The sequence below is a fragment of the Salminus brasiliensis genome, chromosome 8, assembly GCF_030463535.1.
Source record: "Salminus brasiliensis chromosome 8, fSalBra1.hap2, whole genome shotgun sequence".
Taxonomy (NCBI): domain Eukaryota; kingdom Metazoa; phylum Chordata; class Actinopteri; order Characiformes; family Bryconidae; genus Salminus; species Salminus brasiliensis.
In genome coordinates this window covers 3,314,659-3,336,222 of record NC_132885.1, presented here as the reverse complement: position 1 = coordinate 3,336,222, position 21,564 = coordinate 3,314,659, and the positions used below count along the sequence as shown (strand labels likewise).

The 21,564-nt window shown below is 41.0% G+C and overlaps 1 protein-coding gene across 2 annotated transcripts in view; it reads left to right on the top strand.

The window, feature by feature from the left end:
• Window positions 1–21,564, top strand: part of ppp1r1c (protein phosphatase 1, regulatory (inhibitor) subunit 1C) — a 41,462-nt gene that overhangs the window by 9,325 nt on the left and 10,573 nt on the right. For both annotated transcript variants that reach the window (XM_072684993.1, XM_072684991.1), the window contains exons 4-5: window positions 12,151–12,182; window positions 14,620–14,686. In XM_072684993.1, coding sequence (XP_072541094.1) covers window positions 12,151–12,182; window positions 14,620–14,686 — 99 coding nt within the window. The remainder of the gene's footprint in view (window positions 1–12,150; window positions 12,183–14,619; window positions 14,687–21,564) is intronic.

Here is a 21,564-nt window from a genome sequence, read left to right as displayed (position 1 = left end):
TGTGTGTCACAGGTTGGAGCATGTAGCATTAGGAGTCTTAGCCAAGGACTAGGTCAGTGGATTATTAGCCAAGGATTATTGGCCAGTGTGATGTGCGAGGCAATGCCTGGCGAGGCATTCAAACCTTGGTCTACCATGGGGAAGATGATGATGTGGTTGGTGTGGCACAACAGATAACACCACTACCTGCCACTGAGCTACCACACCATGTGGGAGACTGGGGTTCGATTCCCGGGCTGGGTGGCTATGCTGCGCTACACCAATAAGAGTCCTTGGGCAAGACTCCTAACACTACACTGACCCACCTCTGTAATACCAGTAACCTAAGAGCGTCTGCTAAATGCCATAAATGTAAATGTAATTGATGTTACCCATTACACTGCTCCCAGCGCCAGTAGGCCTTAAAACACCATTCGTTCTTAAGAAGACTTCCACAGTTTTCACGAAGGTTCTGATATTCCCAGTGTTTTCTGATTTGAGGTTTGTTTGGTTTATAAGAGACATCATCCCAACTTTCTTTTAGGACTTTCTGTTAGGATTTTCTGTATGATCTTTTGTTAGGACTTTGTTAGGACCTTATTTTAGGACTTTCTGTTAAGGCTTTCTGTTGGGACCTTCTTTTAGGACTTTGTTAGGACTTTCTGTTAGGAGTTTCTTTAGATCTTTCTTTTTGGACTTTTTGTTAGGACTGTTTGTTGGGACTTTTTGTTAGGACGTTTTTTTTAGGACTTTCTTTTAGATCTTTTTTTTTTACTTTTTCTGTTAGGGCCTTGTGTTAGGACATTTTGTTAGGATGTTTTTTTAGAACTTTCTTTTAGATCCTTCTTTTTAGACTTTCTGTTAGGGCTTTCTTTTAGGAATTTTTTTAGGGCTTTTTGTTAGGACATTTTGTTAGGACTTTCTGTTAGGAGTTTCTTTTAGGACTTTTTATTAGGACTGTTTGTTGGGACTGTTTGTAAGGACTGTTTGTTGGGAGTTTCTCTTAGGGCTTTTTCTTAGGGCTTTCTTTTAAGACTTTTTTAGCACTTTTTGTTAGGAGTTTCTTTAGATCTTTCTTTGTTAGCACTGTTTGTTAGGACTTTCTGTTAGGACTTTCTGTTAGGACTTTCTGTTAGGACTTTCTGTTAGGACTTTTCTCAAGAACAAAGATGCTGATAAACGAGGCCCAGTGATAGTTAAACATTAGTCTCACATCAGTAGTCTGGCTGTGAGCTCAGATGCAGAAAACTGAATCTGCATCTTCTCTGATCATTCATCTATAACCTTCCAGGTCCCATGTAGTGTCCGGTATACATGGTGAAAAGCCCTTTCTCATAATTTGAACAATTTCTCACACACAGCTCATAAAAACAAGCATAGCCATTTAAGATTTTTTTTGGACCACATTTAACACTCATCTTATATAACATTAGAATAAACCCAAATAAACATAAAGTCAGTGGTCAGTGAGAGTGTCTACCTGTAATTAACTCTATATAACATTAGAATAAACCCAAATAAACAAAAAGTCAGTGGTCAGTGAGAGTGTCTACCTGTAATTAACTCTATATAACATTAGAATAAACCCAAATAAACATAAAGTCAGTGGTCAGAGAGAGTGTCTAACTGTAATTAACTCTATATAACATTAGAATAAACCCAAATAAACATAAAGTCAGTGGTCAGTGAGAGTGTCTACCTGTAATTAACTCTATATAAGATTAGAATAAACCCAAATAAACATAAAGTCAGTGTAAGCAGATAAGCAGATATTTGATAAATATTTAATGTATTGATGTTTTGGGCATCAGAAGAAGCTGAAAATAATTGATAAAGAATATAAAAATAATATGAATCTATGTAAATATGAAACTACGAGTCTTATTGGTGTTGAGTGGTGTGGTTGCTCTGACAGGAAATGAAATTGTAGTCTGCCACAGGTGGAATTAAATTACACCAACCACAGGAGGTGTGTCAGTATGAAGAATCTTTAAATTGGTTCAGAAACTTTACACACTTGTCCCGATTTCAGAGAATCTGAAGAACATGTGAATGGTGTTGCACAGGTAGGAGAATGTGGAGTTAAGAGTCTTACCCAATGACTCTTATTGGTGCAGAGAGGTGTGGTTGCTTAGACAGGGAATGAAACCCTAGTCTGCCACAGGAAAGGTGGCATTGTTGCCCACTCTACTACACCAACCACACCGTAGACTTTCAAATAAAGGTGCTATGGTTGATTCTTTAAGCAATACAGTTTGGTATGATTTGAGCAGTGCTAAAGGAGAACCAGTTTTGTGGTGTGTACTGAGGATGTGAAAGTATGAAGAACCTTTAAATTGGTTTAGAAACTTTACATTAAGGACATTTTCACATGTCCCGAATACATAAGTCCACACCCAGGGCCGGTTCTAGGCTCGTTGGGGGGAGGGGCTCATTCGAGCTGGTTTGCTTTCACATTGAAGAATTGTATTTGAAACTGTGGATCAATTTTTCCTACTTAAGTAAATCCGTTTATCACTTTTCCTTATTTTCCTTGGATTCAACACTCAAGCAGTGAAGAACAGTGATTTTCTGGAGTCTAGCGCTTTCTGGCATTTCACTGTGCAGGAACATCAGCAAACAAGGGGACATTCTCAAAGGAGAAGGTTTTTAGTCATGCAGGTGATAGGTTGAAGCGGTCATGTGACTAAATCAACCAATCACACAACCCCACACGCAGGGCCAGGGGTGGATAGCGTCCACACCTGCATCGGAACGCACCAGAGTCCGCATCAAGCGAACGCCAGACCACCAATTGCAGATGGACCAGAGATCTGTGTGTGTGTGTGTGTGTGTGTGTGTGTGTGTGTGTGTGTGTGTGTGTGTGTGTGTGTGTTAACACAGCACAAGCCGATAACTTACCGAACAGCTTCTCCGTTGCGTCACCATATGGAAAAAGCACAATCAAGCAGAGTGCCAGAGAGCTTCCCTCCATCAAGCAAAACACAGCGAGGCTTTATTCTGCAGCTCGCAGCTCAGAGGAACCAATAACTGGAAAATAAATATCTGTGGTTTGGCTTCAGTGTACGGAGTGAAAAGCCTGCAGTCCCCAGCTTAGCTGCACCAGAGCTCAGAGATTTGATATGAAAAGTGGACGGAGGACCTGATAGATGTACATGAGAAGGTTCTACTGAATAGGTGCCCCAGTGTGTCTGAAACTACAGCTCTGATTAACTTAGACTGAAGCTAATCAAAAGGTTTGTGATTAAAAGGTGATTTAAATAGTGCAACAACTACAGACATTGATTTTGTGGCTTTATTTTAATGTTATATATTTAATTACAGGTCAACACTCTCACTGACCACTGACTTTATGTTTATTTGGGTTTCTTCTAATGTTATATAGAGTTAATTACAGGTAGACACTCTCGCTGAACACCGACTTTGTTTATTTGGGTTTATTCTGATGTTATATAGAGATATATTTTATGTTATGTTATATATATATATATATATAAAGTGAAATATTAGATATACTGATTAAATTAAAGAAAATGTCACTTGAAATGTTTATTTTTTTAGCCATCAAGGGATAACGATGTAGCCTTTGTAAATAAATCAATATTTTCTCATTAAATTCCCATTAAATGATTTCCCATGGTCACTGGCAGGTTATTATAGAATTTTGAGAAATAGTCTTATTGTGTTCATTTGTACGTACGAGTAAGACGTAGACGTCTAGCCACTATGATTACCCCTATTGTTGAAGTAAACATCCTGACAATGTGTTTTAGAGACATTTAGTTTATATCTGATTATAAGAGGCAGAGAAAATTCCACATAAACATTTCAGGACAGTTAATTGAATGGAATATGCAATCAGCACTTTCAGTGTGGCTGTAGCTTAAACAGCCAATGCAGCAGCAAGTGTGTCTACCTGTAAAACTGAAATAAACAAGGTCAGTGGTCAGTAAGAGTGTCTACCTGTAATTAACTCTATATAACATTAGAATAAACCCAAATAAACATAAAGTCAGTGGTCAGTGAGAGTGTCTACCTGTAATTAACTCTATATAACATTAGAATAAACCCAAATAAACATAAAGTCAGTGGTCAGTGAGAGTGTCTACCTGTAATTAACTCTATATAGCATTAGAATAAACCCAAATAAACATAAAGTCAGTGGTCAGTGAGAGTGTCTACCTGTAATTAACTCTATATAACATTTGAATAAACCCAATTAAACATAAAGTCAGTGGTCAGTAAGAGTGTCTACCTGTAATTAACTCTATATAACATTAGAAGAAACCCAAATAAACATAAAGTCAGTGGTCAGTGAGAGTGTCTACCTGTAATTAACTCTATATAACATTAGAATAAACCCAAATAAACATAAAGTCAGTGGTCAGTGAGAGCGTCTACCTGTAATTAACTCTATATAACATTAGAATAAACCCAAATAAACATAAATTCAGTGGTCAGTGAGAGTGTCTACCTGTAATTAACTCTATATAACATTAGAATAAACCCAAATAAACATAAAGTCAGTGGTCAGTGAGAGCGTCTACCTGTAATTAACTCTATATAACATTAGAATAAACCCAAATAAACATAAAGTCAGTGGTCAGTGAGAGTGTCTACCTGTAAAACTGAAGCCTGACGCTGTAGGTTTTGTACCTCTGGCCCTGAATGTATGTTGGTCAGAGTTCAGCCATAGCTCTGACATTTAAGTAAAGGTCAATGCTGAATTATCTAAGAGGCCATTTTTAGAGTAATCTTATCAGTGGCTGAACTCTATCTGCCCCCTGATCTGTAGACTCTGTGTGTGTGTGTGTGTGTGTGTGTGTGTGTGTGTGTGTGTGTGTGTGTGTACAAGCAGGAATGATTCTACCGGATGGGAAAAGCAAGGAGGGTCTACCATCAACACAGACAATAACCCTGACCCAGCATCATGCGATCAAGCCTGATTCAGCCGTTCTTTACCCTGCTTAAATATGTCCATCTGCAGCTCTACACACCGGGCATCACCCCACACACATCAGTACTTCAGGAAGGACAGATATTAGATTTGACCTTCATAACCAGACGATTGATCATAACTTCACACCAGCTGTTAAAATGCCGTGGTCCACCTTGGTCATTTCATTTCCTGTATCTGAGTTTCAACTGTTTCACAAAATCTGACTTAACAGAATACTGACTCACTGACCACTGACTTAATATCTCAGAATACTGACTCACTGACCACTGACTTAATATCTCAGAATACTGACTCACTGACCACTGACTTAATATATCAGAATACTGACTCACTGACCACTGACTTAATATCTCAGAATACTGACTCACTGACCACTGACTTAATATATCAGAATACTGACTCACTGACCACTGACTTAATATCTCAGAATACTGACTCACTGACCACTGACTTAATATCTCAGAATACTGACTCATTCTCAAACCTCTGACTTAATATCTCAGAATACTGACTCATTCTCAAACCTCTGACTTCATATCTCAGAATACTGACTCATTCTCAAACCTCTGACTTAATATCTCATAATACTGACTCATTCTCAAACCTCTGACTTAATATCTCAGAATACTGACTCATTCTCAAACCTTTGATCTAATATCTCAGAATACTGACTCATTCTCAAACCTTTAATCTAATATCTCAGAATACTGACTCATTCTCAAACCTTTGATCTAATATCTCAGAATACTGACTCATTCTCAAACCTTTGATCTAATATCTCAGAATACTGACTCATTCTCAAACCTCTGACTTAATATCTCAGAATACTGACTCATTCTCAAACCTCTGACTTAATATCTCAGAATACTGACTCATTCTCAAACCTCTGACTTAATATCTCAGAATACTGACTCATTCTCAAACCTCTGACTTAATATCTCAGAATACTGACTCATTCTTAAACCTCTGACTTAATATCTCAAACTACTGACTCATTCTCAAACCTCTGGCAAAACTTTATGTCAAAAAGTTCAAAGAGATTAAACTCATTATTTTGATAAAACAAGTCATCATTTGAAGTTCTGAGGTTAGGCAGATGTTTTATTAGTTTTCCCTTCAGTTTTTGCAAGTCTGTGTAATGTTAATATCTATATTTATATATTATCTGTATTAAAAAACATGGTGAAAAACGCTGTTTATTTGTCCATTTACAGCTCAACAACTCCAATATCACCCTCACATCGGTGGCAAAGCTAACACAGCTGCAGTGTGTCTGCTATTGTGTGGACAGTGCTTACTTTGAATGCCTATTGACCTTTAGAACAGAACAATGGGCATGAGTGCTCACAGTCTGGAGGCGTAAAAGAGGGTTGTTGTTTTTGTCTATTTTGAAAAAGCATGAAAAAAAACAGCCACCATGTGCTTCTGGTCAGACATTAATGGCACTGATGTCTGTCCATTCTCTTTTCACGGCGGTCCATCTGGGTCACAAAGCGCAAGGCACAAATCTTCCGGGCTGCAATTAAAACGTCCCGCTGAAGCCAGTCAGCCAGTCAGCCAGTCAGCCAGTCAGCCAGTCTGCCAGCCAGTAAGCCAGTCAGCCAGTAAGCCAGTAAGCCAGTCAGCCAGTCAGCCAGTCAGCCAGTCTGCCAGTCTGCCAGCCAGTAAGCCAGTCAGCCAGTCTGCCAGCCAGCCAGTCAGCCAGTCTGCCAGTCTGCCAGTCTGCTAGCCAGTAAGCCAGTCAGCCAGTGGAAATGCGCTGATTGAGAAGCAGGGCTTTGTTGTCAGCGTCCGTGCAGGAGAGAAAGCTCCGGTTTTCCTCACTGCTCCCGTCTCCCTTGACTGGAAGTGTTTATTTCGGCCTCTCTCGTGCCAACCGTTTCTCGCAGTAATTACTGCCGATGAGACTTTTCTCGGCATGCTCGAAGCGGCTGATTATTTCCCTCTCCTGCTGGAGATCTTTAATACAGGAATCCTTCCCCACCTGTTTTGATACAGCTCTGATTCCTCCGGACCCTGCTGACCAGATGTGCTACAAGGCAGGCTGTGGTAAATCTTGCGAATTGTGGATTAATAATATGACGAGGCTAAAAACTGGCCTGCATTATTTCTGACCACAATTGTTTAATGGGGAATTTCACCAATCACAGGGCTGTAAATGTACAGTCTGGTAGCGTCTTCCCATAGTCTCATAAATGGGTCAGGTTTACGTCAGCCTAACCATGACCAATCACATGGCTAATGTGATTGGCTCCACCCTCTCTTAGAGTTGGAATAGATAAAGCTAAAGCTGGCATACTAAAGTTTGAGCCACGACTGACCCCCCACCCCCCAGTCGTGACTTGAGCGTGTACCTATATATGGGCTGTATGTAGTCTAGTATGAAGACTGTGTCCGTGGCAGAGACTCAAGAGAGCTGCAGTGAAACGTCCCGACTGAGCCCCACATTTACATTCCAATAAAGCTTATTGATCACACGCCTCTGAAGTCTGACTTTCTGCAGCTTTACAGAACTTCTAGACAACGACTCCTCATATTTTCCTCCATGAAGCTCATGTTGATGCTCAGTAGAGCACAGAGACGCTCCTTTAATAGAGCTGATATTACTGAAATGCTTCATTTTCAATGGGCAGATCTGCAGCTGAAACAGGAGCCTAGTGCAGCCCAACATTTTTAACATCAACATTTTAATAGATCATTCTCCTCATTATGGCTTTTAGAGAAATGGGGTTTTGGGGAGGGGGGGGGGGGGGGGTAGTGCACTATAGACCCCTGTGGCGCGGCCTAAGCTTTCGGCCTTTGTTTTCCTTCCATTACTTTTACTTTTCTACTTGAAGTCGTTTTGAAACCAGTACTTTTACACTTTTACTGGAGTAAAAAGCTTCAGTTGATACTTCAGCTTCTATAGAAGTCTTTAAACCCTCGTATCTCCACTCACTTCTACCTTTCGCACCTTTGTTCGACACTTCCAGACCCCAATAAGATCGTTCCACTTCAGCTGTAATGTGAACGTAGCCCGAGTCCATTAATGTTGTTTGTTTTCTGTGTTATACTGGAGTAGACTGGAGGGGAGTGACCGCTGGCTGCTTGTTGTGGTGGTGTGGTTTGTGTGGAGTGAGCTTGCTTGGTTTTGGGACTCGTATTGGAAGCCCATCACAGTGCTGTGAGTGGGAGGGCGTACACACAGAGCCGCATTCACATCACACACTGTTCTTTGTGTGTCTGGCATTTCTATGCGATGGCAGAAGCGTGCCGCTGGTGCTTTATAAAGAAACCTTTCTGAAGGTCTGTAAACCTGCGTCACGTGACGTCTTGTTAGGGCCTGAAGCTGACAGATTTTGGAGGTTGTCTCTGGCAGGGCAGGTTGGAATACACACCTCCAGAAGCTCTGGCTTTGGAAACTTTGGAAGCTTTGGAGGCTCTGGAAGCTCTGGACTGTTGAGTAGTAAACCCAGTAACCCCCACTGTGTGTGTAATGGCTTCAGCTCCTCTCCGAGTGTTCTCCATGTTCCTGCTTCTGTTTATTACTGCAGATATGAGCTCATTACTGAGTGTGCACTTCAGCTCGAGGGAGTCTGAGAGAACGAGTGAGCATGGGAGTGAGAGAGAATGAATGAGTGAGTGAGAAGAAGTAAATGAATGAATGAATGAATGAGTGGGTGGGTGAGTGAGAAAGTGAATGAGTTAGTGAGGTAGGGAGTGAGTGGGTGAGTGAGAAAGTGAATTTATTGTGTTGAAGAAGAAGTGTGTGAGTACAGGAGAGAGTGAATGGGAGAGTGAGTGAATCAGTAAGTAAGTGCAGGAGTGACAGAGTGAATAAGTAAATTAGTGAGTGAGTGAGTGAGTGAGTGAGTGAGTGGGTGACTGATTGAGTGACGGGGTGAGTGAGTGAGTGACGGGGTGAGTGAGTGAGTGACTGACTGAGTGAGCGACTGAGTGAGTGGGTGACTGAGTGAGTGAGTGAGTGAGTGAGTGACTGACTGACTGACTGACTGACTGACTTAGTGAGTGCGTAAGTGAGTGAGTGGGTGAGTGACTTAGTGAGTGACTGACTTAGTGAGTGACTGACTTAGTGAGTGAGTGGGTAAGTGAGTGAGTGACAGTGTGAGTGAGTGGGTGAGTGACGGAGTGGGTAAGTGAGTGACTGACTGACTAAGTGAGTGAGTGACTGACTGAGTGAGTGAGTGAGTGAGTGAGTGAGTGAGTGAGTGAGTGAGTGAGTGAGTGAGTGAGTGAGTGACGGAGTGAGTGAGTGAGTGACGGAGTGAGTGAGTGAGTGAGTGAGTGAGTGAGTGAGTGAGTGAGTGAGTGAGTGAGTGAGTGACAGTGTGAGTGAGTGGGTGACTGACTGAGTGAGTGACGGAGTGGGTAAGTGAGTGAGTGACTGACTGAGTAAGTGAGTAAGTGAGTGACAGTGTGAGTGAGTGTGAAGAAGTGAATGAGTGAATATATGAGAGTGAGTGTATGGCTGATGGCTGTGTGAGTCACTGTGTGTAAATAAGTGAATTGAGTAAAAGCTGAACATCTGTAAATAATCTGTACCATATGCATTGTGTGTGTGTGTGTGAGAGAGAGAGAGAGAGAGAGAGAGAGAGAGAGTGTGTGTGTGTGTGTGTGTGTGTGTGTGTGTGTGTGTGTGAAAGTGTGTGTGTGATAAATAGAGACTGTTGAAGGTTTTCCTGGCTTTAGCGGCTCGGTGTGACGTCGGAGCACAGCGCCTGCAGATACAGCTCCATTACACACTGTAATCATCTACTGTGGACGGATTTTCCAAAACACTCCCTGAACACAGTGCAGCTCATCACCTGCTCCCCTAAACACGGCTCACTGTATATTAACCAACCCGGTGTGACATGATTTCATTTAGGAGCCGTCATGTGAGGGCAGAGTGTTGTGTGTGAGGCTCTTATTAAATAATACACTTTTCATCATGACGTGTGTGTATGTGTGTGTGTGTGTGTGTATATATGTGTGTACATTAGTGTTATATGTGATTTCCCAATAAATCCCTGATTTAATGAATTCATCAGAACGTGGAAGAAAGTGGAGCGAGTTTGAGGTCTGGAGATTGTGTATATATATAGTATATATATTTATATTATATTATTATAAGTAATATAATAAAAGTATTTCTGCACATTCTCATAGTTTTAAACACACTTCCCACAGTGTCCTTCTTTTCAGCTTCCGGCTGGATGTGGAGCCCTGCATGCCCTTTTTAGTGGCTGTTCACTAAAATCAATTTCAATTTGCTGTATGTGTGTGTAAGTGAGTGTGTGTGTAAGTGAGTGTGTGTGTGTGTGTGTGTGTGTGTGTGTGTGTGTGTGTGTGTGTGTGTGTGTGTATATGTGGGAAGCAGAGATGGAGCGCTCGGCCACTGCCTGAGGAAATGCTCCGTTCACTAATGCATGATGGTAGTGGACTTTATGGGAGCCCATATTCTGCATTTCCCTGCTTTTTTGGCCTGAGGCTCATTTCTGATGTTTGTGTGAGTTTATGAACCAAAAACAGTCAGCATAAATTTTTACGTCTCCATTTTCCAAACTTTCCACAACGTTCCCCAAGAATTAAACCGCTCTACGGGTGTTTATGTGCTTTATTAGTGCTACAGTGCGTTGTTGAGGTCACGCCAAAACCTCATATCTGCACAACAGCAACTTTACACACTGCAAAAACGAAATCTTAGCAAGTAAAATCCTCATATATCTACTCTAAATCGCTGAGATTTCAGACTGTATCCAATCTGAAACACAATGCTGTGCAAATATTATAAGTAGAGATATCTCAAATCCAGTTATTCCCCCTGCCGATTCAATCAGAGCCTATTAATGCTGACTATCAGCAGATCCCGATCTGATCTGATCTGTATAACAATCCAGCTCCACAGTTTAGATCAGACGAGCTGCTGATTAATCTGATCAGTAAAATCCTTCATTTTCAGGATCAGTTTCTATAATCAGACTTTCTGGACTGTCTGATTTAGTTTAGTCGAGACTTTTATTAAAATGATGTTTTATAGTGTTTAATATCTTATAATCCAGTCTGATCTCCTCCCTGACCAATCAGCTCCCAGCTCCTTTACAACACTGCAGTCTGATCACTTTCTGTGTGTATATGAGTGTGTGTAGTGGTACACACTCTGGACTGGTATCTGTGGTTGTTGGTCTATTGGTGTGTAATAACTGGTTTATAGTGGGTGAATGTGCTGTGTGTGTGATTGGGGTTTCTATAGCATGTGTGTGTGTGTGTGTGTGTTAGCATTAGCGTTAGCCTCCTCGACTCGGTTCTGAAGGGGTGCTGGTTTATAAACAGAGAAAGGTGAGTGAGAGGTTCTGCGGTTCTCCCGCTGGTAAAACAGAGCGCTTCAGTGAGAGTTTTATAAAGGGTCAGATATTATGGTCTGTTTTCAGGTTCCACTGTAAAATAGCTCCACACTGCAGAACCTCAACTTCTTTATTTACCTTCTGAGAACGTCCACACTGCTGGTTGAGCTATTCTTAACTGTTAAGATAAAAAGATTTTATTCCAAGCAATTTTGGAGCATTTCTATTGGTCCATTCATCTGGCTCAGTGGTTAGAGCGCCGGGATATCGATAACAGGGTTGTGGGTTCGATTCCCGGGCTCGGCAAGCTGCCACTGTTGGGCCCTTGAGCAAGGCCCTTCTCTGCTCCCCGGGCTCCCCGGGCGCTGGAGTTGGCTGCCCACCGCTCTGGGTGTGTGTGTGTACTCACTGCCCCTAACACATGTGTGTGTGCGTGAGTGTGTGTTCACTACCAGATGGGTTAAATGCAGAGGACACATTTCGCTGTACAGTGTACAGTGACAAATACGTGCACCTTTACCTTTACCTTTTTACATTCTGCCACAATGTAAAAAAACGAATGCATCAGATTCACTTTATGTTAAAGAGTGAAAAACAACTATTGAGATGCAAGGTTTTTGTGACAATGAGATAGAGTGATCATCCAACATCCTGACCTCACTAATCTTCTTGTTGGTTAATGCAATCAAATCCTCACAGCAATGATCCTCCAAAATCTAGTAGAAAGTCTTCTTCTCTGGACAGTAAAGACAGCTACTCCAACAGAAGCAGGATCGGCTTTTTTTAATGCCCCTGATTTCAGAAGAAACCATGAATGAGCAGGTGTCCCAATACTTTTGTCCAAATAGCGTACTAAACTCTCTCTCTCCGATTCTCTCTCTTTTTCAGATGATAAGCAGTCAACAAGCAGTCAAGCAGAGGTATGTCCAGTGCCTACTGTCTTTCTCTCTGAACCTCCAAATGACAAACATCAAAAAAGGGGGAAAACTAGAAAAAATTAGAATAAATAAATATTTTATTTTTGATTTTTTTTACTTTGATAAGAAATATTTCATTAAAAGTAAGTTAGCTGTGTGCTAATGCTTCCTCACTGTCTCAAAGAGCTGTTATATTGGAATGTTGAATATCAACTGGTACCAATCCGATACCAAGCCCAGTACCTAAGATCCAGTACCCCCTTAACGCTATGGTGTTCCAGAATAGATCTGTTACAGGATCAGATCAGAATCATTCTACTTTAATGTGTCATCCAGCAAATTCATACCTATCCATACATATATATACCCATACCCATCCAAACCAATCCATACCATCTATATCTTTACACACTAATAAATATACACAACTATACCCATTCATACCTATTCCCAAATATACCTATCCATCCATCCCATTCCCCATCAATACCCATAACGGAATCCATCCATCCCATACCTATATCTATCATACCAATTCCCATATCTTTTCCAAGACCCATGCATACATACCCAAACCAATCCATAGCCATTCCAGTAACCAATTATTCCACTCCCTAAACTATATATAGCCATTTCAGTAATCAACGATTCCATACCCTAACTCATCCATACCCATTCCTATAACAACCATTCCATTCCCAAACCCATTCATACCCATTCCCATACCAACCATTCCATTCCCAAACCCATCCAAACCAATCCATACCATATATATCTTTACACACTTATAAATATACACAACTATACCCATTCATACCTATTCCCAAATATACCTATCCATCCATACCCATTCCCATACCAACCATTCCATTCCCAAACCCATCCAAACCAATCCATACCATATATATCTTTACACACTTATAAATATACACAACTATACCCACTCATACCTATTCCCAAATATACCTATCCATCCATACCCATTCCCATACCAACCATTCCATTCCCAGCACATTCAATCTGCACAGGAAACCGATCAGACCCTCCACTTAACCTTTTAAACCAGGACTTTGATCTGTCACTTTCTTCTCCACTACACACATCACACACTTCACACACATCACACACATCACTCACATCACATGATCTGTTGCCCCCCAAAAATTAGTTCCAAGCACACACACACACACACACTGGACATATGAATCCATCAATATTAATATATTAATGTTATTAGAGTTTCATACTGGATATTAATGCCATTAGAACTTCATACTGGATATTAATGCTATTAGAGCTTCATACTGGATATTAATGTTATTAGAGCTTCATACTGGATATTAATGTTATTAGAGTTTCATACTGGATATTAATGTCATTAGAACTTCATACTGGATATTAATGTTATTAGAGCTTCATACTGGATATTAATGTCATTAGAACTTCATACTGGATATTAATGTCATTAGAACTTCATACTGGATATTAATGTCATTAGAACTTCATACTGGATATTAATGTTATTAGAGTTTCATACTGGATATTAATGTCATTAGAACTTCATACTGGATATTAATGTCATTAGAACTTCATACTGGATATTAATGTTATTAGAACTTCATTCTGGATATTAATGTCATTAGAACTTCATACCGGATATTATTGTTATTAGAGCTTCATTCTGGATATTAATGTTATTAGAGCTTCATACTGGATATTAATGTTAATAAAGCTTCATACTGGATATTAATGTTATTAGAACTTAATTCTGCATATTAACATGATTAGAGCTTCATACTGAAAGTTCATAGCCACAATGAAATACTTGACATACACTGCAGGAAAAAAAAACTATTATTGCTGAGGTGTAAATTCTTTACTTTATCAATTATAATAAATCATCATAGTTATTGATTCCCAATATTGTTATTTTTTATAGTAATAGTCTTATATGTATCTTGTAAGTTTGGACGTGTGTTGAGTTTCTAAGTACAAATAAATCTACAATTTTCTTTACATGAAATAAATGTAAATATGATATTTTTCTGCACATTTAAGACACAATTTCTGTTTATTTACATATTAATATTGGACAATTTGAATTTAACATAGTGATAAAAAATTAAACCTAACATATTTAAAGTGCCATTATCTTTGCACATGCCCCATTTTTCACTCTTTTAGTGTAAATGTCTTTATGGGGGTGTGACGTAATTATACTGACCATAGCTTTAACACATAACACAGTGATCCCTGCCCCTTGTGAATGGTGATTCTAAACTGGTGAACGGTTGTGTACAGGGCTGACCCTCTCTGTATCTGCTGTGAAACGCTGGGAGCTGTTGTGCACTCTTCATTGATTACTTGGCTGGAAATAGAGTGGGAGTGAAAGGTGATGCTACTTGTGTCTCATGTTGTGCTTTTCCACTGACCATGCCAGACCCAGTCTGCCCAACTGTCTCCGGCCCAGAGGAAGACCAGTGTCTACACACCGCCCACCATGAGAGGTACACACACCCGCAAATACACCTCATACTAGCCATACCATCTGGACCATGCAGTACATCCTCTTCCCATTGCGTAATTCCTCCATTAGTCTTATTATTGGTAGCACTTTATTTTGATGGGACACTATAGATGTTTTGTAGGTCCTGACCTTGATTTAACATTTAATTAAATGTCTGCTACGTCGTCTTCTGCAGGCCCACTAGAGGCCATTCCACTGAATCCAACCCTTAAGCCAAGTCCTAAACCTAACACTCACTCTAACCCTTAAGCCAAGTCCTAAACCTAACACTCACTCTAAGCTTTAAACCCAGTCCTAAACCTAACAGTCACTCAAACCCTGAAACCCAGTCCTAAACCTAACACTCACTCTAACCCTTAAGCCAAGTCCTAAACCTAACACTCACTCTAAGCTTTAAAGCTAGTCCTAAACCTAACAGTCACTTTAACCCTAAAACCCAGTCCTAAACCTAACACTCACTCTAACCCTTAAGCAAAGTCCTAAACCTAATACTCACTCTAAGCTTTAAACCTAGTCCTAAACCTAACAGTCACTCTAACCCTGAAACCCAGTCCTAAACCTAACACTCACTCTAACTCTTAAGCCAAATCTTAAACCTAACACACACTTTAACCCTTAAACCCAGTCCTAAACCTAACACTCACACTAACCCTTAAGCCTACCCCTAAACCTAACTTACTCTAACCCTCAAGCCCAGTCCTAATTCTAATACTCATTTTAGCCCTCAAGCCCAGTCCTAAACCTAACACTATATCTATCCCTCAACCCCAATACTAAACCTAACACTCACTCTAACCCTCAAACCCAGTCCTAAGCCTAACACTTACTCTAACCCTCAAACCCAGTCTTAAACCTAACACTCTATTTAACCCTCAAACCCAGTCCTAAACCTAACACTTACTCTAACCCTCAAACCCAGTCCTAAACCTAATACTCATTTTTAGCCCTCAAACCCAGTCCTAAACCTAACACTCTATTTAACCCTCAAGCCACATCCTAAACCTAACACTCTATTTAACCCTCAAACCAAGTCTTAAACCTAACACTCACTCTAACCCTCAAGCCCAGTCCTAAACCTAACACTCTATTTAACCCTCAAGCCAAGTCCTAAACCTCTAACTTACTCTAACCATAAGCCCCCAATCCTAAACCTAACACTCACTTCAACCCTGACCTTCACACCACTCCTAAACCAGACCCTAACCCTACATCTAACACTAAATCTAATAGACACTTTAACCTTTAACCCACAACCCTAGACCAAATTCTAATCCCATAGTTTATCTGATTCTGCCGTTTTGATGTTTGATTAACAAACTGGCCTGATCTGCAGGTGACCCGCAGTAAAGTGGACCATCAAAACACAGTGTGGCTTTTCCTTTTCTCGCTGTTGTTTAGGACAGTTTCTCAGTTAAGTGTCTCCCAATAGCAGCATACCTGTGATCTCCTGTAAAATCTGCCATCTCCACCCACATGCATATAATACTGAACCCACTGTTAGAGCTGCAGCCCATAGACTCACATCTGACTCCTTGTCCTCTTCCTCATTACAGCCGCATCACATGATGTTATCCTCGTCTCTTGTGTCGGTCTAATCTTGTACAAGAAGGTTCATGTCCACACCCACGTCTGTAAACGGATTATCCATTCATGATAACTTACAGCACTTTTGCTAATATCTATAGCCTACTATGATGGGTGTGGAAGCTAAATCAGTAATGCAGCCTGGACCTACTGTCCTCCTGTTACATAATCTGGTATGTTATCTATATATATAGACCATGTCTATGGATTCTTCTGCTACTCCGCCGTCGACATCATCGCTGTCGATGCAAATTTAATAGCGTGTCTCTCGTAAAACATGCTGAATGAATCAGGGTGCAGACCTGGAGGAGTGCGTTCTCTGCTTCGACCCACCTGTTTCCACTCATCAGCTAATTACCAGACCCTTCCTGAGCTGAATCAGATGCGTTAGTGCAGGAAAAGGGCTAAAGCTCTTCTACTAGCAGTCAACAAGAAACCCCTCCTGACTAAGACTTAAGACCTGCAGGCCTGGCCTTGGTCTAGATGTTCTCTGGAAAGCTTGAGACTTGAGATGTTGTTATTTTCATAGCAAGGGTTTCCTCCTTGCTCATCTACCATGACGATATTCTTCTTAGGTCTGTTTCTGATGGTGGATGCTGTACTTTCACCTCCACTGTGGTGGATCTACCTGCTACCGTTATGATATTTTAGGACTGTTGGAGGCTTCTTGACTCGTCTTGTGGTTGAGTTGAACTTGCTAGGACGGTCTGATCTGGCCATGTTGGTCAGCTGTTCCAGCTGGTGGAACAGTGGTTGATTTCCTCTTCCCAGACTCCTCTGCATCTCCACCCTTCTTTCTGAAGGCCTCAGAGAGCTCTCTGGATCTGGCCATGATGGAGATGGCCTTCTTCACCACTCACTTCAACCATCAATCCAGAGCAGAACAGACTAAACGTCTGAGGTTTAATTAAGATACTAAGACTCCTCCAGAATAATCCTCTCCAACCATGTTCTGATCATCTGCAGCTGATGCTCTGCAGCTGGTTCTGATTCTTCTCATTTTACCTACCTATCTCTCAGTGCTGATCACATGAAGATCAAGCCTGGTATTTTTATTGACTGTATAGTCAAGATATTGTTATATATTATATTATATTATATTATATTACATGCATAACTTACCTGAATGCTAGAGGTGATTACGTAAATCTTCCAGAAATAGCTATGACTGAATTACCTTAATGTCCAACATGGAGATGTACTGACCCATACTATGCCACGCCATCTGCACCCACGATGGGTGGCATGAGATACACCATATGTTTCATCCCGGGCTAGAACGGATTTATGAGCCTAAATACATTGAACAGAGCTTCCAATCTGATGCTCCTTAAAATGTGTTTAGTTTACAGTTCTGAGACGTACACGATCAGTCAAAAGTGTGGACACACCTGATTGAATGTGTGCTAACCATCAACTAAAAAAAAACGGACTGCGGTTAAGGTGCCGTCACCGGGATTCGAACCCATGACCGGGTTCGAATGCCGGTCATGCTGCTAGCCATCGGCAGGCAAGGGTCAACATAATTGACCTTGCTTTCTCCAGGGTGCATAGATGGCCATCACTGGCGTCTGCAGGAGCATTGGTTGCCCGGTGATGTTGCTTCGTTATGTTGAAACCCCCCACCCACGACATCCTAACTACAATGGATGAAAAGTCGCCATTGCTCAACACAGTTAAACGTTGTGGTATTTTTTTATAAATACATTTTATATATATATATATATATATATATATATATATATATATATATATATTGTATTTATAAAAAAATATCTATGACATGACTGTCTATTGAATGTAACGGTGCACCTAACCTTAACCTTGAACCAACCCTAAATCCTTACCCTAAGCCTAATCATAACCTTTTAAGGTTAGGTTTATGGTTAGATTAAAGGTTTAGCGTAAGGTTATAGTTATGGTTAGATTTTAGAGATGATTCAGGGTTAAGCTTAGGGTTAAGGTTAATGTTAAGGTTAGTTTTAGGGTTAGGGTTAAGATCAAGGTTAGGGTTAGCGTTAAGGTTGAGGTTAAGGTTAGCGTTAAGGTTAAGGTTAGCGTTAAGGTTGAGGTTAGGGTTAGGGTTAAGGTTAGCATTAAGGTTGAGATTAGGGTTAGAGTTAAGATTAAGATCAAGGTTAGGGTTAGGGTTAAAGTAAGGTTAGCGTTAAGGTTGAGGTTAGGGTTAAGGTTAGGTTTAAGATCAAGGTTAGGGTTATTGTTAGGTTAGCGTTGAGGTTAGGGTTAAGATCAAGGTTAGGGTAAAGGTTAGGGTTAGAGTTAAGGTTAGGGTTAAGATCAAGGTTAGGGTAAAGGTTAGGGTTAGGGTTAAGGTCAAGGTTAGGGTTAAGGTCAAGGTTAGGGTTAAGGTTAGGGTTAGGGTTAAGGTTGAAGTTAGAGTTAAGGTTAGTGGTGAGGTTGAGTTTAGGGTTAGGGTTAAGATCAAGGTCAGGATTAGGGTTAGGGTTAAGGTAAAGTTAGCATTAAGGTTAGGGTTAGGGTGAAGGTTAGGTTTAAGATCAAGGTTAGGGTTATTGTTAGGTTAGCGTTGAGGTTAGGGTTAAGGTTAGGGTTAAGATCAAGGTTTGGGTAAAGGTTAGGGTTAGAGTTAAGGTTAGGGTTAAGATCAAGGTTTGGGTTAAGGTTAAGGTTAGGGTTAAGGTCAAGGTTAGGGTTAAGGTTGAAGTTAGAGTTAAGGTTAGTGGTAAGGTTGAGATTAGTATTAGGGTTAAGGTTAAGGTTAAGATCAAGGTTAAGGTTAGAGTTGAGGTTAGGGTTAAGTTTAGTGTTAGGGTTGAGATCAATGTCAGGATTAGGGTTAGGGTTAAGGTAAAGTTAGCATTAAGGTTGAGGTTAGGGTTAGGGTTAAGGTTAGGGTAAAGGTTAGGGTTAGGGTTAAGGTAAGGTTAGGGTAAAGGTTAGGGTTAGGGTTAAGGTAAGGTTTAGAGTTAAGATTAAGGTTAGGGCTTAAGGTTTATGTTCACCTGCATCTGTTCTCATGAGATCTGGAGCTTCTACAGGAACGACCTGGGTTTACATAATGGGATTAGGGGCCTAAAACCTCTGAATAGTACTGTATGCCTGAACCAAGAATGACTGGAGCATTTTAATTCCACAAACTCTTGTACAATACACTTCCGTGACTGTCTGTGTACATCGCTTAGAGCTGCCAGCCACTGTTGTTGGAGGGTGAACTCTCACTCAGCTCAGCTGAAGCAGAAGCCTGGGAATGAAGGCTGAAATGAAGGCTCGTCAGTTCCGACAACTCTACTTTGCGCTGTCGGTTAAGACAGCCAGGGTTGCTTTGTCACGCTTTACGAGCTCGTTGAGAGCTGGATTTGGATAGAACGGATTTCCTAAAGGAACATAAAAGCATTTCACCTCCACAGTATACAGGAAAATCAATGACCACAATGTCCAACATCGAGTGTAAAGCCTTCCCAGAAGAGCAGAGGCTGTTATTGCAGTACAGGGGGACAAACCTAACCCCCTGTTAATACCTCTGATTTCGGAAGGAGCTCTGGAGGAGCAGGTGTCTACACCCGTCTGGATGAAGATTAGGTTTAAAAGCGCTGGAGTATTCTTTTAAGATGCTGAAGTGGACAGACGGCGGAGGTGGAGGAAGTTCCAGCAGCAATGCAGACTCATGACCGAGCCATTTCCCAGAATGGACGTGGTGCTAATCCACATTAGCCTGACTGATCGATCGCTGAGTGCAGATGCATCATTCCAGGGCCCATCACCTTAAATGGACAGGCTAGCTGAGTGGGGCAAAACGCTCAGTAATGAAAGAATGGTCAGCAGCCCTGTGGCTTGCACTGGAGCCAGAGCACCACTTCCAGGGTTTCTGTTAGCAAGTGCATTTGACCGGTGAAAACTTGGGAACTTCAAATCAGACAAGAAGTCTGGTTTATATATGTACCAAAAGCACAAACATGAAAAATGATCAAATGCTCTACAAACAGCAATCGTCCATAACATTAGTACCACTGAAAAACATTGATTATCTTTACCTACAGTGGTTCATGTCACGGGTTGGTTACAGTTAGAAGCAGGAAAAACGAGCAAGCATAAGAATCTGAGCCACTTTGACAAGAACCAACCTCAATGACTGGGTCAGAACATCTCCAAAACATCAGTCAGGTCTTGTGGGATAAGGTGTTCCTTGTCGGCAGTGGTCAGTACCTACCAAAAATGCTCCAAGGAAGGAAGGACAACCAGTGAACTGGCGACAGGTTCAAGAGGATCCAAAGCTCATTGATGCTCATGGAGGTCCCACCAGCAACCTACAGCACTGTTTCTGCACAGAGTGACCATCTTGGATTTTGGACTCAGGGTTGGTTTCGAAGTTCTCTTGATGTTCCGAGTAGGAAATCCGACTTGTGGGGGCGTTCTACTTGGAACCCAGAAAATCCAACATCCCAGTTGAAATGTAACTGGCAATGGCAATTAGGGGTTTGCTAAGCTAATACTGAAGTTGCTTGAGAACAGTAAATGTTGTAAGTCAGTGTGTTGTTTGCTAAGCTAATAGCTAATGTTGCTTATGTGATCAGTTCGCCTGTATAAGGTATTGAAGGCACACTGTGGTGTTTGGTAAGCTAATACAGAAGATTTCCAACAGTGCAGCCAGTCTGTAAATTAAGATAATCGAGCTGACCGGTGGTGTTTACTAAGCTAATAGCTAAGTTGCTTAAAAGATGCAGTTAGCCTGTAGTTTGAGAGCCATTTTCTAAACTAGTAGCAGTATTGATTAACCACTTACCTGTTGTGCCAAGGCTTATCACACACTAAGGTGTATTACCCAGTAACTACAGGGACGTCTGTACAAACTGGTGGGGCTATTCTCTGGTTGGGCCATAACATCAAGGGGTTAAGTGAGTGGGATTTGTTTAGCTAATACTGTAAAGGCATGCTGCAGTGCTAGATAAAGTATTTAGTCTGTTTATCAAGGTTTTTTTTAGTGTTTACTAAGCTAATACCCAAGTTACTTGAGAACAGTAAACTTGTGTAGTTTGCTAAGCTAACAGCTAAGTTGCTTAAGCGAGCAGTTTGCTTGTACATTAAGATACTTAAGGCACACTGTGGCGTTTGGTAAGCTACGCTGTAAAAAAATATAGGTGCTACTAAAGGTTCTTTGCGCAATGCCATTAAAGAACCGCTTGCGGTTCCATAAGGAACCATTTTCATAATAGAAATATGATCATTAAATGCATTGTCTTTGCGTCAGGAGAAAGTCTTTTGGGTCTTTCAAAGGTTCTTCACAGTCACACATCT